Raw genomic sequence first — 22,579 nt, 5'->3', positions numbered from 1 at the left:
TCAAAGCTGGCATAGTCTCCTCTCGCCCTTGTGGTGAGGAGAGCTCCCTGCCGGGGCTGGGGCAGAAGGTGGGGGCAGGGCATTACACAGCAAGAAACAGATTCATCTGGAGGTAGAGCCAGGAGAGGTGTAGGTGTACAGTGCGGGGGTGGGGGCTGCTGGGGGAGATGAAGGTTTGAATAACAAAGGAGGCCCATAAAGGATAAGCCATGCATGGTTCCAGGTCTCTGCCTACTGATGCAGACAGAAAGCACAGTCCTAGCAATAAACTTCAGTCCACAGCACGTTGCTCACTTCCCTGACGCTCCAGCTACCCTCCAGAGGCTACATGGGGTTGCTGGCGAAGAGGCCGGCCCCTACCAGCTCGGGGAGCTCTGACTTATGCAATTCAGGCTGGCGCGGGAGCAGGGGAGCTGGGAGTTCACCGGCATCTCCCTCGGGCTCTCTCGCCGCCCCCTGCCAGCCCCTGAAAGTCACGCCAAGGGTCAGGGGCCCCCGCGCGGCTGCAGCTGGGGAGGCCCTGGTTGGAGGGGCCCCGGAAAAAGGAGGGAAGGGAAGAGAGTACCTGTTGCTGAATGCATCCTGCTTTGGCTCTTACTCCTCGGTTGCTTGTGGTGAGAGTTGCCCATCATTCTGTTCTGGACTGGCAGCCGCCCCGTGGCTGCCGCCGCCGCCTCCTCCTCCTCCTCCTCCTCCTCATCCTCCTCCCTCCTCCCCCTCCCCCTCCTCCTCTTCTGCCTTGCTCCTCCCCAGGTGCTTACATCACCTCAGCTTTGCTTCTCACACACATGGCTCATCAAAATCCCACTTGTGCCCCTGGCACACAATTGTCCAGACCTGACCCTCTCACTTGGACTGGAGCCTGCTAGGAGCTTCTCCCAGCCTCTCTCTATCTCTCTCCCTCTCTCTCCCTCCCTCTCTCCCTCCCTTCCTCTCTCTCTCTCCCCTCCCTCCCCCTCCCCCTTGCTTGGTGCTCCACTCAGGTTGAGCAGCCCAGGTTCCAGTAGAACCCTAGTGAGCCCCGAGTTTGGCCCCCGCCACATCTGCCTCTGCAGAAGGGCCAGCACGGGAGCCCTCGGGGACCCGTCTCGCCAGCCCTCACCGTCCCTGGCTGCCTCTGTTCCCAGTGCTGTCATTTCTGCTGCCGCTAGCTTGCGGCTCTGTCTGCAGAAGCTTGCAGGAGCGAGGGGCCAATAACAGAGCCTAATCTGGGAGTGTGACAGGGACCAGTGAAGGAATGTGCTACCCAGGAATTCTAAGTGACACAGCTCCCTGCTCCGCTGGGGGACGGATCCAGTTCTGTAAGTGACAGCTGCCAATGGACTCCGGGCTCCAGTCTTGGCTGAGGAAATCTGGGCAGAGCACGAGGCTGCCAGGCTGCAGACTGGGAACGAACACAGCCAGATGCCTCTCGCATGCCCAATGTGGCCACTAGGTGTACCTGCCTCCTTGTCAGACACACCTGAAGTCTCACTCCACTCTCCCTTCCTTCGCCTGCCTTGCCTTCCCAGGGGAGGGTAGCGCTGGCAGCCCAGAGATTCACAGACTGGAGCCGGGACCCTTGGCAGCCAATGAGAAGGCTCCTTCCATGAGTCCCACTGTAAATCCTCTCCCTCTCTTTCCCTCTCTCCCTCTCTCTCTCTCTCTCTCTCTCTCTCTCTCTCACACACACACACACACACACACACACACACACACACACACACGAAGCTGCTCACTGCAAGTGTTGCAGCCCTGTGGGATAAATGACATGGGGCCGGTTGTGCTGGCTCAGCAGCTCATTCCAGCCCCAATAGCCTGGCAGCAAGGAAGGGCCACGACTCCTGGAATCAACTCTGCCAGAGCCAGACAGCCTTGAGTGACTTCACTTACTTAGCAGAGTTGTCGTACTGCCCAACGCTGATGTCATCAGACTCATGCTCACAGAGACAGGGAGCCTGTCTGTCACAATCACGGCCACAGAGCACTGTGGATGCAGGTCCAACTACAGCCTCAGCCTGGCAGAGTTGGGGCTCTGTGCCACCCAGAAAGCAGAGCTTTCTGACTTTGGGGCAAGAGGTCTAAAGTGGGATCCATCTGTCCGTCCATCCATCCATCCATCCACCCACTCACTCTCCCATTCAGTCATTTAGTCATTCTTTCAACAGTTCCCAGGGATCTGCTCTGGCCAGGCAGGCCTTGTGCTAAGTGTTGGGGCCACAGCGGTGTAAGTCACCATCTAGGAGGGGTGACTAACATATCCACAGACCATGACAGTACAATGTGATCACTGCTATACCAGGGAAAGGATCACATGCTGGGGGAACACCAAAGAGAAACTTCTTTGGTCTGGAAAGGTTGGAGATACCTTCCCAGAGGAGGTAACTCTTGGAGTGGGTCGAGAAGAATGAAGAAGAATTGGCCAGACCCAGAAAGGGAAAGGGTAGACTGTTAAATATTTGGAATAGTACATGTGCTAGGAACATCTCCTGCCAGGCCCCCAGATGTCAAGGGTCTGTTCAGGTTTCTTCAATAATTCCACACACATCCCTTCAGCTCCACCTCTGTGCCAGAACAAGGCTACAGAGGGAGGCAGACACTGACTTCCAGGCTGGGGAGATAGATAATTATACTGAGAAGTCACAGGATGGTGTGATCCTTGCTTGGGCTTTGCAGCTCACTGTTGAATGTGTCAGGAGGCCTCCAAGGGGACCTACTGGAGGTCAGAAAAGAGGTCTTGGGAAATAGAGGTCCCAGAGCAAGTGTGAAGGACCAAGGGTGAAGCATCTTGGGAAAGTAGATTTATGAGAAAAACCTTAAAGATTTATGAACATAGGAAAAACCTTGAAGGTGAGGTTTGGGGACAGTTTGGTCCCTGCCCTCTTGTCCACTTCTGGTGCGTCCCAGATATGAGTCTTGGTAGGTCCAAGGTTGTAAACATGGACTGAAAAAAGCTTAGAGAGGCTGGAAGAGACAGAACCCTGATGTCTTGAGATAGTCCTAAAATGCACAGGAACACCCTGAGAGTCAAAGCAGAATCGAACTCAACTGGGCTGTGCACTTGGGCCACCAGATGATATTCCCAGGGGCCAGGTGAGGAAGCTTGAATAGGAACAGGCATGTTTTGGAAGTGTTTGGGGACTAAGGGGATGGAGGGGGCTGCTGAGGAATGAGTGAATGATAAACTGAGCACACTTGTGTACTCACTACCCAGGTCAACAAGCTGAGCCTGACTGGGACTGCAAAAGCCCTCCTCCAAGCAGTTTTTAAACCATCATTGCAGATCTCCTCACAATAGCCCTGTCAGGTAGATATCAGTTCAACCCACTTTACAGATACCTAAATGGAGGCTAAGTGAGGGAAGGAAGCTTGACTGAGGTCTCCAATGGCCTCTTCCACTGGGCCTATACACCTGCTCAAGTTGCCCCCAGAGGAGAAAAGCCAACAGAACAGAACAACAGACACAGAACCCCTCCTTTCTCCTTGTGTCCCTTGACCTTATCATTTCTCTCCCTCCTTTTCTTGTCTGAGCTTCTCATAAGGGGAGTCTACAGCCCGTGTCCCATGTCCTCCCCTCCTCCCCTCTGCAGCCCTGGCCCTTTCTCATCCCTCACCCAGTCACCAATGTCCCCATGGCCACATCCAGGATGCTTCAGCATCTTTTGTCATTGGGTCTCCCTGCTCTGTTTGCCACTGGGAGTCACATGCTCCTTCTTGACTAAATGAACCCAACTAGTACACGGGGCAGCCAGTATTTGAACCCCTGTCTGGCTATCTCCAAACTCAGCACCTTCTCCACCATATCCCTCTTTATCATCTAACGGGGATGGGAAATGCCTTTAGACATGTTTACCACTTTCCTCTTCTTCCCCGATCCATTTACTGAATCCTGTAAGCTATTCCTTGGAACTGTCTCATATCCAAGCACTTCTCAGTGTCACCTCCACTTCTCTCACCCTGGCCCCAGCCACCATTATCCCTCTCCCCCAGAACACTGCAGTGAACATCCTCTTCACTGGGTTCCCTGCTTCTATCCCTGCATCTTCTAATCTATTCTGCACACAACAGCCAGAATGAACTTTTACAAACATAAACCAAATCATATCAGTCCATTGCTTGGAGCCTTCCAGTGATCTGTTGTCTAAAGTGTCAAGTCCATGCTCTCTAGCCAACACTCAGAACCCGCCCAGCTGACCTCTTCAACTTCTCTCTCTTTGTTCCCTGAAACAAACCCCTCTGCCCATGCAACCTGTGGGCTACTCGTTATATTCTTTACCTTGTCCTTGTGATTTATCACTCCATGGTGCAGCAACCCGGGAAAGGTTTTGTAGTCAGAGAAATCTGGATTCATATCCCCACTCTGCCATTTCTACCTGTGTGATCTTGCAAAGTTACTTAACCTCCCTGCCCTCGATTTACCGTATCTGTATAATGGAGGATGAAAACATCTAACTTGCAGGCTATTGAGAGATTTCTGTTAGCTAACGGGCATCAGGCACCTAGTAGGTGCTTACTAAAAAGTGCTTCTCATCCCTTTCTCTCTGTCTTTCCTTACTGTTCCCAAATACTACAGCCCCTCAAGCTTCAGCTCAATCGCCACCATCCCATGAAAGCCCTCTCCCCACCCACACTCAGTCTACAGGGCTCACTCCCTCCTCAGTACCTTCAGCCCCGGCTGTATGAGCCACTCACTTGTCCCTAAACATAGATGTCCTGAAATTGTTAGAAATCTTGCATGTGCTCATGAACCTTCTCTGCCCAGGCAGCTTGTGAGTTCCTTGAGGGATGAGTTGGAATTTGCATCTTCGAGTATGCCCTGCACAGGGCTTGGCACAGAGGATGTCTCAGTGTTTGCCAGTGAATCAGCACAGACCAAGTTACCCTGACCATGCAGACCTTCCTTCCTCCTCTTCCTCCACATCTTCTTTGCTCCCTGACAATCCCTCCAAAAGCTCCACATGTTTGGTCCTCGTGTCCCTACCAACCCAAGAGTCTTCTGAAAATGTTCTCATCCCTTCCTACTTATCAGGGTGGATCTCCAGGCTGTGTGTGGTGCTAGTGGCAGCTGTTCTGATGGGTCCACTGATATGAGATCACTGCTCGTAGAATGGTGCCAGGAAGATCAGCTACCCATTGTGCCGAGTAGTGTGCTGGGGGTGGGATACAGTGGCTTTAGGAAGGGGTTAGACCCGTTATGGTGTTTTCATGTGGAGTTTTAGAGGCGAAAGGGCTTCTTTCCAGCACACACATAAGCCAAGCCAGGCCAGGAGCAGCCGTGTCTATGGAGGAAGGGCCAGGTCCTCACCCGACTTGGAGTCTTAGAGACACCAGGAGAGGCGACAGAGAAGTCTGAGGCTTGAAATAAGCAAGTCTGGGGTCCATTTCCCCAAAGTGAAAGCGTTTAAGGCTCATTGGTGCCACCTCATCAGCCACATCCAGCTGTACTCGGGGCTGGGGGAAGAGTGGACGGGGCAGTACTATCTCCAGACTGTCCCCGGGAGCCCAGGAGCTGGGACTAGAGCCAGCATATGGCTTCAGTCATGCTCTCACTCACTCCTCACAACCCCACTGTGACCTGTGCATTATTAGGCCCGGTTCTGCAGATGAGGAAGTGGAGATTGGGGAGGGAGGCGGAGCTGCTAAGTGGCATGGTCAGAACTAAAAGCCAAGTTAGACCAACTCCAAACCCGGTCCTTCCCTCCTCTGGCCTGGCTGCCACGACCCTCACAAACACTATCTTGCTGTGGGCAAACCTCCAGGTGCAAGTTCCGCAAGAAGTGGATTCCAATACCCGGCTCCAACTCTGGCTCTGGCAGGCCATAGCCGTGACGAGAAGCTGGCCCCTGGCAGTTCACTCAGTGCCCCATCCCGGGGACACTTTCCCACTGCACATCAGTCACAGCCCCTCAAGCCTGAAGCACTAACTTCTCTTCCAGCCCCAAATAAGAGCTGTGTGTTTTCTACTTCTTCTGCCGGGAATGCAGAAGACAAATATGGAATGCTTTTCCTTCCACTTCCAACTCTGCTTGTGAAAAGTCATACTCATCTCTCAAGACCCAGCCTCCTCCTCCATGAAGCTTACTTTCAGCCTTGCAGCCAGAAGCAAACTCACCTCTGCGTGGCCATATCCTCTTTATTTATTTTTTAATAAAAATTTTTTCCCCAAACTCATCAAGTTGTGTACATTAACTATGTACAGTTTTTGTATGTCAATCATACCTCAATAAAGTGGTTAAGAAAAAATATCCTCTTCACAAATGTCAGGCCCATAGCACATGCCTCCTCGTCCTGCTTCAAGCCTTTCCTGATCTTCGCAAATGTAAACTGCCTCTTCCTTGTGTTTACAATGTTACGATACAATGTTCCCCAAAGTGTGGTATACATTTTGCTGTGGCAAATGCTAGTGAGGGAATGGTACAAAAGAGGGAATTTTCAGTATATGTGAAGGATCTTTTTACAGTTTAATAGTCATGTATTCATTCTAATGCATATTAAATTCTAATAATATTCAGAGGAAAACTCTAGTGCAGAAAATGTGTAATCTCCTGAGTACTCAAGACTGAATTAAGTGAGTTGGTTTAAAGAAAAATAATTCAGTATCTTTAAAGTATATTGAATTACTTACACCTTCCTCCCAGGGCTGCTGTGAGAAGATCTGCAGTGATGGCCAAAAACTGCTTTGAGGAGGGCTTCTTTAGTCCTGGTCAGGCTCAACTTCTTGACCTGGGTAGTGGGTACATTGTTGTGTTCACTTTGTCATCATTCATCAATGTGAGCACTTTTTGATGTGTACTTTTGATATGTGCATTTTTTGGTGTGTATGTTAATTACCCATAAAATTTATTTTTGGAAAAAGCAGCTGACACATTTTTAAAAACAGGCCCTTGCTCAAGAGGAGCTGAACACTTTGTATTTGGGGCCCAAGTGACTAGAAAGGTGGTGATGCCATTAACATCCAAGGAAGGGAGGGCACGGCTGTATAGAAAGTAGGTTTAGGGAAAGCAGGAGGCTGTGGATTTGTGATTTGGGGCATGTTTTCTTCTTTGTTCCCTGTCTCAGTAAGAAAGCCAGAGCACCTTCTGAGAGCTGGTGCTGATGAGTCGCAGGCCAAGGGGGTGGAACCAGCCTGGATCATAAACGAGCATACATCCCAGAGGCTGAGCAAAGAGGCCGGCACAGGGGACAGAGTGTTGGCTGGATGCTTCATAACCTTGGGTGGGTTCTGGGCCTCTCTGCACCCCATTTAGTTCCCACTTGGGCAGTGAAATATATGGACCTAATTGCTCCCTGAGGGTCCTGTCAGCTCAGACATTCAGAAAGGTGTTGTCCTATGCACTGAAATTTGTCAGCGAATGCGTTCTTGAATCATCTGAGCACTCATTCTGTTCTAGGCAACGTTCTGGTCATAGGGGATGCAAGATTGAGAGGCCCCAGCTGCTGCCCTCAGGGGGCTCCCAGGCCTCGGTTTTTCCAATATACTTGCTCCTGGGGCTAGACCAGCATCAAGTTCCAGAGTAGGAGGGTCTCTAGAGACTTGCAAGGGAAACCCTAGCTGGGGTTGGAAATGCACGAGGCCGGGAAGGGCAGAGAAATGTGTGAAGTATGCTGGGGGAAGCAATAGGGGGTGTGGAGAGCTGGAGTGTGCATGCTGCCCATCCCTGACTCTGGCCCCTAAACATTCAACCTCCAATCTGGGAAACCTCTATGCTAGCCCAGCCCAACCTATCTGTGGTCCACAGGCTGCCAACAGCTTGCCAGTGTGCTTCCCACCAGCTGTGGTCTCCCAGTCCTCTTGAGCCCATACCCCAACATCTGTATATTGACGTATAAATGATATTCATGTAATACTGTGCTAATCGATCTTATAAATTATAAAACATAGACAAATATGGAAATTCAGATGTGATTAAAATGAATGTTAATAGGAATGTTAATATTCTCTTCCTGCACGCCGATGGATTATGCACCCACTTTGGAAGCCACAGGTCTAGTGAACCACCATCTGCCTTACAGCCAGGTGACGGAAGAAGGCAAAAGGAGGGGATAAGCATGTGTGTGCTCTACTATCTTTCAGGCTTTGTTCTCAGTGCTCTGCATGCCTTAGTCATTCATTCATTCAATAGATTTCATTGAGCCTATTATACCTAGGCCCTGTGCTGGGCACTGGGGGACAGAGAGATGGACAGGACACACACGGAGTTTACAATCCGGTCAGAGGAGACAGACAATAATCAAAGACACAAATAACCAAGGTAGGGCTAGCTTGTGAAAAGTGCTATGAAGAAATCAACATGGCAATATGACGGTGAGTGATGGGGGTGGGGTGGGGAGCTAGTTTGGATAAGTCATCAGGGAAGGTCCCTCTGAGCTAAGAAATGAGGATGACCAGGAGCCAGCAGAGGAAACAGAAAGTGCCAAGTCCATGAGGTGAAAAGGATCTTAATGTTTTTGAGAAATGGAAAGGAGGCCAGCACATCTAGGGTGGAGGAGGTGGTGGGGAGAGCTGTGGATTTTATTTTAAGTACAATGGGAAACCGTTAGAGTTTTAAACAAGGCTGTGACAAGATCTGATTTAAAAATTTAAAAGCCCACCATGTCTGTTATGTGGACTATGGACTGAAAGGGGGCTCGAGTAGAAATGGGGAAGCGAGGAGGCTACCATACTGGTCCAGGCAAGAGACGATGGACCAGGATCAGGGCAATGGAAACAGCGAGAAGCAGGCAAGCATAAGATATATTTAAACCTTGTGACAACCTTACAATAATGCCCTTGAAAGGCCAGTATTATCATCCCCACTGCACATATGAGGGAACTGAGGCCAAGAGAAGTTAACTTGTCCAAGATCACACGGCTTGTAAGTGATAAAAGCAGGATTCACCCAGGTCTGCCTGGCTACATTTCCATCCTACTCAGAATTCTAATTATGTTTCCTGCTCCAGGGACTCATTCACCAAGACAATACAGGGTCTTCCTGATTCAATCCTGAAAATTACTGGGCATCCTGAACGAAGAAAAGGGGATTGAAGGCTATTTGACCCAGCACTCAGCCAAGGTTATATAAGTGATTAAAACAGTCCATTTGTCCCATTTTCTTAAACATGCTGAGTTCACCAGAGCTCAAAGTAAGGGAAAACCCACTCTTTCTTTTGGGGGGGGGGAGTGGACAGGAGGAGGGTGGTGATGGTGTATTTGGAAAGAGAAAAATAAAAAGCTGCCAATTTGTGCCTTCAAGGAAAGCCCAGGGGCGCAGGCCAAGCCAGGGGAAGTGACTTGCCAAATCCCTCAAGGCCCCCAAAGTTATCCGTGTGAAAAAGAAGGCGGAATTGTTCCTGCCAAAGACATGAAGTCCTTTACAGAGCACTTTGTTAGCAAAGCCTAGCATCCCTGTCACTATGCAAAGCACGCTGGAATGTTGCCATGGCAACAGGCAGCTGGGTGCCTGAATCAGCTCAAGGGCTGCCTCAACTGAGAGGCCCAAGCCCCGTGGGGGTATCTCCCAGAGGCAGGGGGGTGGAGAGGCGCGAGTGGGTTTTGTGTATGTTGATGAAGATCCCTGAGCTCACTTCCAGGTTACCAGGGTCCAAAGCCTGTGTCTTGGGGAAATACTTCTGGTTGGCAGATTTGCCTAACTTCCCTAAAACACAGCACCCCAGGTTGTCATGACCTGACCCTTTTCCCTGGCGGTGGGGTGGAGAGAAGAACAGACAGCCGCAGTGACATGGGAATAGAATGGGTGGTGCCATTCTCCAAGTTAGGTGGCTCTGAAAGAGGGGCAGGTGCAGGGAAGGGGGAGAGAACTCAGCTTGGCCACTGGGCATGCGCAGTGCCTCTGGGCGCAGCTGTCCGGGAGGCGGTGGAGATGCGTAGTCTGGAGCTCGGAGGAGGTCAGGGGTATATGGAGCAGTCACTACCTCCCAGGGGTATATGAAGCCAAAGATAGATGAGTCGGTCCAGTTTGAGTGGGGAGAATGGGAAGAGAAGGGAGCACTGACGTTTACGTTTTGTGTCCTGACTTTTTGTGTCTCTCCCTGGCTCTGCACTAGTCCAACTTTTAGGGAAACCCCTGCAGTGCAGACCAATGCCCTCCTGCAACTGGGCAGACAAAGATGACACGGGCTCGCGTGCATAGGGCCTTAGCAATCCAGGCAGGCAGCTGGCACCCTTGACATGAGGATTTTCTGGAAGAGGGACTTGATAATCCCAACAGGTCATGAAGAATTAAGGGGCAGGAAGAGAAAACCTTTAAGTACTGAGAAGCTGTCAAGCCCGTGGTGGCAGAAAGAAATTTTCCAAAATTCTGATTTTCACTTGAAAGTTCAAATTTTATCTTTGGTAACAGGCACTGTCACTTGTTTTCCTTGAAGTGACAGGCTCACTCCATTCATTTTTGAGAAAATGTCTGCCAAGTACCCAAGTCTGAATAACCATAGTTTGTCTGTCAGTCGTCCTTTCAAGTAAAAATGATGTTCCATGAAAAAAGAGGCCTGTTGAGCTCACACCTCAAACAATTGCACAAGTGCTTTTCCTTGAGAGAAACATCGTCCTTCAGCATCAGCACAAGTGCTCTGTGTGTTCTTCCTGTTCTGTCACACAGAATATTAAAAAGATCTGAACACGGGCTTCCCTGGTGGCTCAGTGGTTGAGAGTCTGCCTGCCAATGCAGGGGACATGGGTTCGAGCCCTGGTCTGGGAGGATCCCGCATGCCGCGGAGCGACTAGGCCCGTGAGCCACAACTACTGAGCCTGCGCGTCTGGAGCCTGTGCTCCGCAACAAGAGAGGCCGCGATAGTGAGAGGCCCGCGCACCGCGATGAAGAGTGGTCCCCGCTTGCCGCAGCTAGAGAAAGCCCTCGCACAGAAACGAAGACCCAACACAGCCATAAATAAATAAATAAATAAAATTTAAAAAAAAAAGATCTGAACTCAAGGGTCAAGATTTAATCAAATTAACAATTTTTACTGCTTTATCAAAGCCATTCTTCAGTAAGACAGACTTTAAAAAAAAAAAACTGAGAGTGTGTGGTGGTGAAGTATTCAATGACCGCTAGTACAGTTTGGTGCCACTGCCTTGATTCACACTAAGGTGCCAACAGTTTTGCCTTTGGTGCAAACGTCAGCCTCGTGAAAAAGGCAAATAACATCTTAGTACAATATTATCTTCAAAATAGCTCTGATCTTGCACACCTCCTGAAAGGGCCCTGGTAACTCCTAGGGGTCTGTGGACCACACTTTAAGAACTGCTGGTTTAGAGAAATTCTTGCCCAGGTCCATGGGGGCAACTTAAGAAAGGTTTATTGCAGTACTATTTGTGGTCATAACAGGTTGGCAGGACCAAGACGTCCAATCTTAGAGGAACAGAGAAGTAAAATGTGACAGATGTAATAAACTAGATGTGCACATAGCAGCATAGGGAGACTTCAAAAACTGAGTGTTGAGGGAAAAAAGAATATGATCTATGGATCAACACCACTTATGTAAATTAAAAGCACATATATACATAAAACACTATTTTTCAAAGACATCCATACAGGTATACCTCATTTTATTGCACTTCTCTTTATTGTGCTTCGCAGATGGCGTGGTTTTTTTTACAAACTGAAGGTTTGTGGCAACCCTGCATTGTCAGATAATGGTTAGCATTTTTAAGTCATAAAGTATTTTTAAATTAAGGTATGTACATCTTTTTTTTAGACACAATGCTATTGCACACTTAATAGACTACAGTATAGTGTAAACAGCTTTTGTATGCACTGGGAAACTGAAAAAAAATTTGTGTGACTCGCTTCATAGCGATATTCGCTTGATTGCAGTGGTCTGGAACTGGACCCACAACATCTACGAGGTATGCGTGTATTTCCAAGAACACATACCAACCAACTAGAGAGGGGATGGGAGTGGGGATTAGAGGTGAAAGGGAAAAATAAAATAAGACTGCACAAAAATTTAAAGGACCTTGCATGGATAGGTAATAGTATGCAGAGCAATATATTTAACTGTGCCCTTGAGTGCAAATAAGGACAGAACGAATGGGAGGCAGAAAACAGTCTACTCTTTTAAGAGCTCTGATGGTGAAAAGCAGGGGGGATTGCTGGAGAGAGGTCCCGAGAAAGAAGTGGATTGGATATCTGCATTTTGCCTTCTATCAATCTACCCAACATGCACTAGCTTGGGTTACCACTGGCCTCCTGGTTTCTAAAGTTCACAGAATAAGGCCAGAATAAGATAGGGGAGGGCATGGAAGGAGCTTCCACTTGCTGGCTCCTATTTTCTCTGGGAAGTAGGAGATAAGATCATTGCTAGGAGATGGTATGTAGTTGGAGCTTGAAGAGCCAGGGAAGGGACTTTCCTGGTGGTCCAGTGGTTAAGAATCTGCCTTCCAATGCAGGGGACACGGGTTCGATCCCTGGTCAGGGAACTAAGATCCCACATGCCGCGGATCAACTAAGCCCATGCACCACAACTAGAGACCCCACGTGCCGCAATGAAAGATCCCACATGCTGCAACGAAAGATCCTACATGCTGCAACAAGGATTCCCCATGTGCCACAACTAAGACCTGACGCAGCCAAATAAAAAATAAAATAAAATAAATAAAACAAAACAAAACAAAATAAAATAACAAGAGCCATGGAAGATGTGAAGCAGCTGCCATAGAGACTAGAGAGAAATAAAAGTATGTCCAGGCAGCATCGAAGGCCCAGCTGGAGACTGAGGAACCTCTGAGATAGATGGGAGGAAAACTGCCTTGATTTTTCATTCATTTACTTAGTCAGTCAATTAGTTAACAAATATTTATTGAATGTCTGTTACGTGCCAAGAAGATTGCAAAGTACTTGGGATACCATAAGGAGTAAAATAGGCATAGTCCCTATCCTCATGGACCTGCCAGCCTAGGGGTGTATGTGTGTGTGTGTGTGAGGTGGGGGGAGGTGGGTGTTAAGTGAGCACATAAATACAAATATAATTAAACCATGATAACTGCAAGGAAGGAAGAAGGTACAGGATGTTGAGAGTGTATACTGGTGAGGCTGGATGCAGTCCGGGAGACCTGCTGATAAATAGAGATCTCCATCCTCATTTTCAACAGCTTCACAGTACCTCACTGTAGGGCCATGCCATAACTGACTTAGCCAGTCCCCTATTTAGGGCATTTAGAATTTTTTCCTTTTCTCTCCACATCATAACCAACATTTTGATGTACATCTTTGTATTTCCTTAGCATGCATTTCTAAAAGTAGAATTGCCAGGCCAAAGGGTATATACATTTTAAGGCTTTTGAAACATACTGCCTAAGTGCCCTGCAGAAAGGTTGTACCGTCTTATGTGGGAAAAAGTCTCTTTCAAAAAATAAAAGATTAACGGTAGTCAGATCTAAGTGGTAAAAATTCTGTAAAGATTGTTTTATTTTCTACATTTATATTTCTCCTCATTTCTCCACCTTCTAACCACTCTTGTGTGTATGTGTATTACTCATTTTAGAATGTTTTTTGAATTGTTAATGCATATGCACTGCATAAATATTAAGAGAGTACAAAAGTGAATTCAGAGAAAAGTGAGTCTCCTTGAGCCCTAGCCCAGTTTCTTGGCTATCCTGCCAGAGATGTTCTGTGCATATACAAGAAATTAGATGGTAGCATCATATTACACACATTTTTGGCACCTTACACTTTTCACTTAACACAAAGAGCCACCTCATTTTTTAAGGCTGCATAGTATTCCATGGTTATTCAGGCCATTTCTACTCTTTTCCCATTACATTTTTTTTTTTTTTACTTATTTAACAACGATAATAACAAAGGTGGAAAATGAAGAAATAAGACCATCTACTGAGGTTAGAATATGTCTCCATTTGTTCAAGTTACATGCTGGGTGACAGGAATAAAAAGATAAGAACTTTTTGTTAGAGTTTCCAGGAAAAAAAAGCAGATTGTTTTTTAGTCTCAAGGTTTGGAACACTTGTGCTTTCACTAAGCAATTGATTTGCTTTTACCTGTGAATCTTATAACTGATCATGCCTCCCCTTTCTGTTATCTGCCATGAAAGCTTAAAGCCAAATTTCGAGATTCATGTTTATCAAGAAGGGACTTCTTCACTGGTTACCCTTGTTTTCCCCTTGCCTCATCTTCCTCTCGTACATCTGATTTAGGCTCTTTCCAAGTACTGGGTGTATCTTCATAAGCCACCTTAAATCCTTTTTGGAATAAGTCAAGGTATAAATCAGTTTTTACAAAAATTGAGCTAATGCTTGGGTCTCTCTCCAACGCAGTCCTCAAGAGGGATGGGCAAGATGCGAGCAGAAGATGCTTCAAGAAAACAACAAAAACCTAATGTAAGGTCAATCGATTTCTGGGCTACATGCGTCAAAGCTGAGGTCTTCAGCTTCCAAACACACAAAGCAATTTAGAGCTCCAGTTCCCATGGCAACTGTGTCGGAGAAGATGCAGGAGCCTGGCCTGGCGGTTGCTGGAGGAGCTCTGGCTGCTGGCCACATGACTTCACTCAGGCCCGAGTGTTTAGATGCTCAGGGACTGTCCATTAATGGGGAGCACTAGATTTGAACCTAATTGAAAATGTAGTTACTGAGAAGAGGTGAAAAGCATACACTGGAGATGGGGTTACAGCAAGGTAGCCCTCCAACACTTGAAGTTAGTTCTCACTTTTCTTTTCCTCCGTCTCCCCACTGAGAAGGAGGTTAGGAAGCAGGAGATAGAAAGTTGGTGGGAGGGATCCACACCATGCTGTCCTTTGTCAAAGGGGCTGAAAGAGTGACTGGGGTATAGACCTCATTAGCATATTTAAAGCCTCAGCCTAATTGATTGCTTTGGCCTCCATTGAAGAAAGGTTGTGTTCACCGCAGGGGGAGGGGCTGCTTGGAGGCTGGAAGAGGGAAGCCCAGAAGAAGTAGAATGGGGCAAGGTCGGTGAACGTTCCCCTCACCACTAGAGGAGAATATAGATGAGTATTCATCTGATCTGGGAAGAGGGAAGACTTTCTAAGCATAAAAATCACAAAAGAAAATGGCCACACATTTGGCAGCATCATTTAAAAAAAATGTTAGCACATCCCAAAGCACAATAAATCAAAAATCAAAGTAGCAAAGTGGGAAATAAAAAGATATTTGCAGCACAGGGCAAAAAAAGGTTAATATCTATATTATGTAAAGAGATTTAAGTAATAACTTCTTTGCCAATAAGTAAAACATTTTACTTTTATAATCAGGAAAATCAACTCTATTTAAGACAAGGTTGGGGGGTGGGATCAGAAGAACATGTCATTCTTTGAAAGGGAAGCTATTAAGAATCTCAGAACATGGATCAGCTCAGACAACTGCAAAAGTGGCCCAGGGAAGAGAGAGTTTGAAAATGTCCTGCATATTGCACAGGGGAGGTGGGAGTGGGGGTCTCCTAAAGCTTATTGAACCCATCTAAAAGCAGCCAATTTAGAACAACCTACCAAATGGTACTAGAACTTGTCATTGACATGTGCAAGTAGGATAATTCTGCTTCCTATACAGAGTACAGAGGGGAGTATGGCAGAGAACGGGTTACGTAGTCTCCTTGGAAAGAGGGCTACGCTGTATCCCCAGCACCCAGAGCAGACCTGGCCCAGAGTGAGAAGGTGCTCAGTGAGGCCTTGCTGAAGATTCTGTAAGGCTCTCTTCATGATGACCAAGTCCTTAGATGGAGTCCCTTCCCCCAAGCCACCTTCAAGGGACTCACCCAGGGGAAGCAGACATATTCTGTGTTTCTCTAGATGGTAAGACTGTTCATTTCTCCCACAAACATTGCTTGACACCTATTATGTGCTGGGCATGAGATGGGAGTGAAGGAGTGGACCCCCAGATGAGAAGCTTATTACAAAAAGTTCCCAGTTTGGGGAAGATAATATGCAACTTGTGAAAGAAGCAGCTTTTGAGATGGGCTTTGAAGGTAGGGTAGGAGTTCAGGAGGCAGATGTAGTCAGGGAGAGCATGAGAATTGAAGTGAAGGCAAAGACATGTGAGTGGGCGAGATGATCTCTCAGGCCCTTTTCAGCTCTGCCAGTCTGTGGTTCTGAACTTCAGCCTCATCCTAAGCAATAATATCTCTATGACACCATGGATTTGATATGCTGCTTATACTTTTCTCTAGTGTATAGAAAAATAAATACATAAGCATTCAAATAAAAGGAAAAGTTCATCTGTACCTCTGGAAGGCATTTCAATTCATGAAAGTGGAGGAGATTCCAAGTTTTGGGAAATTGTACCAAAGGTAATAAAGAGTCACTGAAGGCTCTATCTCGAGCATTGACAAGATTGGATGGGGGGAGAATGAAGGCAGGTAAACTAGTAGTCAGGAGGCTCTTGCAAGAATCTAGTGAGAGAGGGTGCGGCCCTCAACTCCGAAGAAATGGCCCAGAAGCCTGGGGTCGGCGGGGAGAAGTGACCGACTAAAGAACTGTTCCGAATTCACGGTTCGCTGCACTCAATTCCTAATGAGGCAGGGCTCACATTCAATTCTGGCCATTATGTTCTTCCCAACATGGAGGAGTATTGTTTTTCATTTCCCTTCCCCAATTTGGGACACATTGTTATGGCTGTTTAAACAAAGTGCCAATCGGACTGGGCAATGGCAGGAAATGTTTCCCCACAGGAAAGGTTCACATCAGATCCCTGCTGCCTTTTGCAAGTAGAAATCAAGCCGCCTCCTACAGAGGCCAAGAGGGCCAGACCACAGCGGCACCTTCAACAGGTGTTAGTAAGAGAGAAAATTCTCCTTTTCAGTTAGCAACCCAGGAATGGGGTGTCTGCAGAGGGGCTGTGGGGGGCAAGGCAGTGACATGTCCCCAGCTCTGCTGCCTGAGCAACGTGGAGGGAAAGCCCAGAGAGATGGGTGGTTCCAGGGAGGCCACCAAGTGCCTTTTCCATTTGCAACCTGGAGGGGGGCTTTCACTCCTCACACACAGGAAAATGTCAAGCTTGGAAACCACCAGGACACCAGCCCAAGTTGGAGAGGCAGGTGAGAGTGTCCTGTGCCCCTGGAGGAATGGGAGAGGGACACAGGGGAAGGTGGAGTGGAGAGGCAGAGTGGGGAGGACCAGAGAGTAGTCAGGTCCCTGCCCCATCCCCTCCTGCGCCTCCAAGCACACCTCCTTCAGTCGAGACTCCTAGCTTTGTTCCAGAAGTTGTGTGGCCTCCCAGACAACCCCCAGGATGGCTGGCTTGGAGGCCTCCTGGCACCTCTGTGACCTAACTGAGGACTCCTCTCCCCTCCAGTCTCCAAGCCTTTCAGTGCCTGACCTTGCACACAAGCAAGCTCACTCTCATCCCTCCTTGGCGCCAGGCACTGGGAACATACACTGGGAACTGGGCATCCAGTCAGGCATGCCTCAGAGGCCCGAGGGCCCAGCTTTCTCAGAGGATGACAGGCACGCATGTTGCTCCTTGTCCCATCACACTGGGAGCCCCAGGAGGGCAGGGGCCCGGTTGGGCTCAGCCACCAGTCAGTACCTGGCCTGGATGTAGTGAGCATGCGATTCATATTTGTTTAATTTCTTGAAGAAATTCTAAGCAACGAGGGAAAATGAGTCCACGCTGGCCAAACTTACTTTCCAAGCAAGAGTCAAGAGGCTTTATGTCTGATTTTTTTCAAGCTGCTGGGATAAATACTGTATTAAGTGCAGTGGGAACCAAGAGGGGGCTTTGCCTAGAGGTATCTGGGATGGCTTCCAGAGAAGGTGCCATTGAGGCAAGCTTTGAGGAATAAATGAGGTTTTCACAGGTGGAAATGAACACTGTTTTTAGGTGTAGGGAACAGTAGCATGATCAAAGGTGTGTAGATAGAGGATTGGGATGCATGGTTGGAGGCCTGCAATTAGAAGACTTTGCTGGAAGCAAGTGGTAGGAGATGATATTGGAAAGGTTGCCTGGACCCATCCTGTGGAGGGTCTTAAATTCCAGCTGGAGGAATGGATCAGGAACGCATTGTGGAGAAGGAAATCTTAACTAAGATTGACCTGGCAGTGACGTGGGAGAAGCAAGAGAGAGGTGGGTCAGGTAGGAGGTGATCCTGCGGCATGACATTATCTGGGATGTGTAGTCACTGTGGGAAATGCTGATGTCGACCTAGAGGAGGAGGTTCTCTCATATATTACTGCTGGAACTGCAAATTGGCACAGCCATCTTAGAGAGCAGTTTTGTAATATCTAGACATACCCCTCAACCCAGCAATCTGACTTCTAGGTACATACAGTTGAATTTCTACATGTGCGTGGGGAAATATGCACAAGAACATTCACTGCAGCATAGTTCGCAGTGGTAAAAAATAGAAACAACCTAAGTTTCTATCATCGGGGATTAGAGAAATAGATTTTATTATTCATACGATGGTACACCATGTAGCAGTTACCATGAACAACCTACATCTATATGTGTAAAAAGAACAGAGACCAAAAATATAGTGCTGAGTGAAAAAAGCACATTTTAGAGAGCTATTTCATAAAGAATATCACTTATGACAAACTTTAAAGTACAAAAACTAACACTACATACCATATATGGACACATAAACATGGCCTGGATACGTAACGTTATCATGGTTAAGGCAATGAAGGATGGGACTGAGAGGACAGCACAGGGACTTGAGTGGGATCTGTAATGTGTCATCTCGCTAGAAAAAAATCTCAGGCAAACATGATGCAAATGTTAACATTTGTTCATTTTGGGTGGAAGGTACATGAGCATTTGCTACATTATCCTCTGACTTTTTGAAATATTCTTTAAGTAAAAGAGAAAAAAGGAAAGGAGGGGAGGGATGAAAGAGACAGAGCTGGCCACTACCACATCCAACCAACTAGAAGCCCACAGACCCGTACTGAAGAACAACACAGCCATGATCAGGAAAAATAACAGGAAAAATGATCCCACAGTTCCTAATAAAAGCCAAATCACAGAGCCTGGGTTCAGTGCCACCCTTGCCCGTACCCAGCTTCACTGGCTTTCAGTCAAAAAAACAATAAATAAATATTAAACGAAAGTGACCCAAGGTGGAGAACAATGATTTGGAACTTACTGCCAGGCCCGGATGCAAAGGCACTTGGAGAGCAAAATTTACACATATGTTCCTCACATGAGAATCAGCTCCTCCCTGCAGGATGTCTGAGCTCCACAGCCAGGATGGCAGGTCCAGCCTTTGCAGGGGCCAGAAGGGGGCCTTCCGGAGGGGAAGGAGAAGAGGAGAGCTTTCAGGTCATCAGACCCAGAGAAGGATGGTGAAATCAAAGGGAATGTGATCTCGCTAGAACTAGAACGTAAGCTCCAGCAGGATTTACTCGTGTTCACTGCTGCGTCCCCAGTGCCTAGAAGAGTGCCTGGAACAGAGTAGATGCTCACTGACTATCTGCTGAGTGAGTGAAAAGGAGTGCTGAGTGGCACAGGGTGGAAGGGAGAAGCCTTGAGTGTCCCCAGCTCTGCATCATTTTGATTGCTCAAATGACCGGATTTCAGATGTGCCAAAGCAGGTGCTCACAGTGTTTCTAGGCAATGCATACTGCTGCCTGAGGTAGGAGCTGGGGACTGGGTTTGAGGCGTCGGCAGAAGGAAGGGTGATAGAGCTACAGAGAAGTGAGACTCCAGGAAGAGGAAAAAGCCAGGAGGCTCAGGCAGGAAATGTCCTTAAAAAATGTATGGGGAGGGGGCTCTTTGAAGCAAAATGGACACCAGAGAGAACAAGGAAGGGAGGAGGGTCTTACTCCCATTGGGCACTGCTAGCTCATAAGGGCACCTTTGCACAAATTTGAGAAAGGTGTCTCCTCCTGCTGGACACACAATTTGGAGAGCAGCGATGCCTCGGGGAGGATTAGGGTAAATGGCCCCCAGATGCAGAGCTTGGCTATTGGAGCTTGGGCTGGATTTCAGTCCCAACTTGCTTGGGGGCCCTTGCACAGGGCACAACTTGCAGAACCATATGCAGCGGTCCTGATTCCCGTACCAGCCCTCTGGACAACCAGGTTGTTTCTGGTCTCCCATCATTCTGCAACCTACTGCCACCTGCTGAGGGCACTGTCACCACCCTGGCTGCTATTCCTGTTTCACAGCTCCTGCCAGGCCACCTTGCCCAGGAACACAGCAGTTTCTTCCCTGGCAGGAAGGTAGGTGGAGCCAACGGACGAAAATCAGTTCTTGGGTGAATTTTGAATATTATTCTATAAGCAAGGACTCTGTGTTCTATTATCAGCAACATCTCAACTGCCTCATTTAGGGAGGTACATGCTTCTCTACCCTCCCAACAGAGGTCGAGTAAAGTCCAAGAAGCCAGAGGCTACATACAAGCTGCTGCACCCCCTGGTGTTGCCTAAAGGCAATGATGATGACATTTCTCCTGTCACTCTGAAGGAGAAATAAAAGGCTCCCCCACTGGTATCCGCATGTGAGTTTTTGAGTCTGCTGGAACATCTGCATTGGAAACAGTGGGGATAGAGCATCAGCACTCTCCCCAAGATCGCAGTGGGATCATGTCACCCCTTTTCAAGCAAGAGAATACATACTCGTAATTCTGAGAAAGTGGTAGCCATCAGATGGGAACTCTGTCACTCTGCCCCTCCCACCAACAAAGTTATCTGCATCTGCTTTTCGTGAGTTCCTTTCTCCCCTGAAGGATGATAGGTCCTTCATCTTTTCTCAAGTCTGCCCCTGCCCACCTCTATTCTGGATCACATCCCATCCTATTAACTACCTTTCCTTTAACACAAGTGGTGGAAAGTGACTTAATCTGTGTGCCTCCACTTCCTCATCTGTATTATGGGAAGAAAATAGTATCTACCCTATGGAGTTGTTGTGAGGATTGAGGGAGTTAATCCACATAAAGTGTTTAGCTTAGTGCCTGCCATATAGTAGGGACTCGATAAGTGTTGCTTATTATTATTATCATTATCGCTATCATCATCTTGAGTGTGAAGGGCACAGTGAAAGACGAGGAAGTCTCAATGGCACTGAACCAGTCTGGACAAGTCTGGGTTGGATAGCTCGGGGTTTGTTTCAGGATGGAAGCCCTACAAAAGAAGGCTCCTGGTCACTGCCAGGCTGGATCCCACAGCCCTCAGGGTGCATTCTTCTGCATGGCGGAGTTGGCAATCCTTTCCTCCTGACACTCTTGGCTTCCCAACTTGCCTCCTCGTCACCCTATTTTGACTTGCTCTCCTGATCTGAAATGACTGGGCAACCCCAAGGGCTGCTAGCACTCGGGGCTGGCCTCAGGTGCCATGTTGCATCCAGGCACCAGGCACACCTTCTCTGTGCCCAGCCCAGCACACTGGGCCTCACAATGGTTGGGAGAAATCTACTAATGGTTCTCATCCTGAGACACTTGGGGCTCCCTGGAACCTGATTTGGTGAGACAACTAATGAACTAAAAAACTTACAGTCAGGGCCAGGCTCAATATAGGCAGAGAGGATTTGGAGAGCAAGAGAAAAGCCCAGAAGTGCCTCCTCTGTCATTCAGTGGCTGTTGCCATTAGAAAGCTTCATTCCATGGCCAAAGCCATTGTTCCCAGTGAGAATGCAAAGCCTGAGAATGGGAACACAGTGAATCAGTCTCGAATGTTGATGGCTTTAGTAGAACAGTTTACTGAGCAAAGTCTCTGCAAAACTGAGAAACACAATGGATGCCAGCTCCCTTCTCCCCATGCTCGGTCTGCCAACACCTACTGAGAAATAAATACTCAAATACAAGTAAGGGAAGCATAATGGGGGAGACCCCTTGGGGGAAGCATGAGGGCAACTAGGCTCCTGGATACGGTTTCAGGATGGTGGGCAAAAAGGATGATGAAGTGAGGTGTGTGTGTGTAAGAGGGGGGGACCTAAGGGGGCAGCCATGTTTCAACTTCACCACCTTCAGGGTGAACAACAGCTGTAGTGCATGCACATGACATTACATTTTGAATTAAACAAACCTGGGATTTTAATACCAGCTCTGCCACTTAATAGCTGTGTGACTTTGGAGAAGTCACTTAACCTCTCTGAACCTCTGTTTTCCCATCTGTACAACCCTGATAATAATAACAACAATAACAATACAAAATTGGTAATGTTGCTTGGGGGCTTAAATGTGTATAAGAGAAACTAGCTGAGTGCCAGGTACAGAGGAAGTCATTTATTTGTTACATCTAAATTTTGTTCTGAGCCAGCATTAGGGGCTTTGCCAGCAACGTAAAGACACTGAGAAGCAGAAACACAGGGCAAAGGTGACCCCTGAATCCCCCCTCTCTGTAGTGTCTGTCCTTGAAATGTCCCCAGAGAAGAGAGCATAATCCTCAGCCCAGGATTTGGGAGCCAGAATCCAGGTGGCATGGCCCATTTATCAGTGCCACCAGACTCTCAGCTTTAATAAGCTTTCTGCATTCATAACCACAGGAAGAGGAGGAAATGGGCCAGATTCCTTAGCGATCATGAGTACTGCCAGCTCACTTTTATATTGGCAAAGTGCATCGAGATCACTCTGATTAGTTCATTCTCACATCAGCCCTCAGGAGGCATGGGAGTATTTTTCTTTTTGTTTAAAGATGTGGGAATTGGGAAGCACAAGATTTCTGCCATTTCCAACACCTGGCCTGATCAAAGCCCTCT

The 22,579-nt window shown here is 47.8% G+C and overlaps 1 protein-coding gene across 6 annotated transcripts in view; it reads right to left on the bottom strand.

Annotated features, from left to right (window-relative positions):
* NHSL2 (NHS like 2) overlaps nt 1–22,579 on the bottom strand; it is a 272,913-nt gene that overhangs the window by 91,500 nt on the left and 158,834 nt on the right. Inside the window, exon 1 of one of the 6 annotated variants that reach the window (XM_082445956.1) lies at nt 6,605–6,669. The exons of 4 other annotated variants lie outside the window; for them this stretch is intronic. Coding sequence is in view for 1 of the 2 variants with exons in the window: in XM_082445955.1 (XP_082302081.1) it covers nt 566–632 (67 nt within the window). In the remaining variant the exon portion in view is untranslated. Of the gene's footprint in view, nt 1–565; nt 649–6,604; nt 6,670–22,579 lie in introns of those variants that run through there. One more of the 6 variants, XM_082445955.1, reaches the window with a different exon arrangement.

Source organism: Balaenoptera physalus (genome assembly GCF_965194825.1).
Source record: "Balaenoptera physalus genome assembly, chromosome: X".
NCBI classification, from domain to species: Eukaryota; Metazoa; Chordata; class Mammalia; order Artiodactyla; family Balaenopteridae; genus Balaenoptera; species Balaenoptera physalus.
The sequence above is the reverse complement of the archived record's forward strand: the minus strand, read 5'-3'. Positions and strand labels throughout refer to the sequence as shown.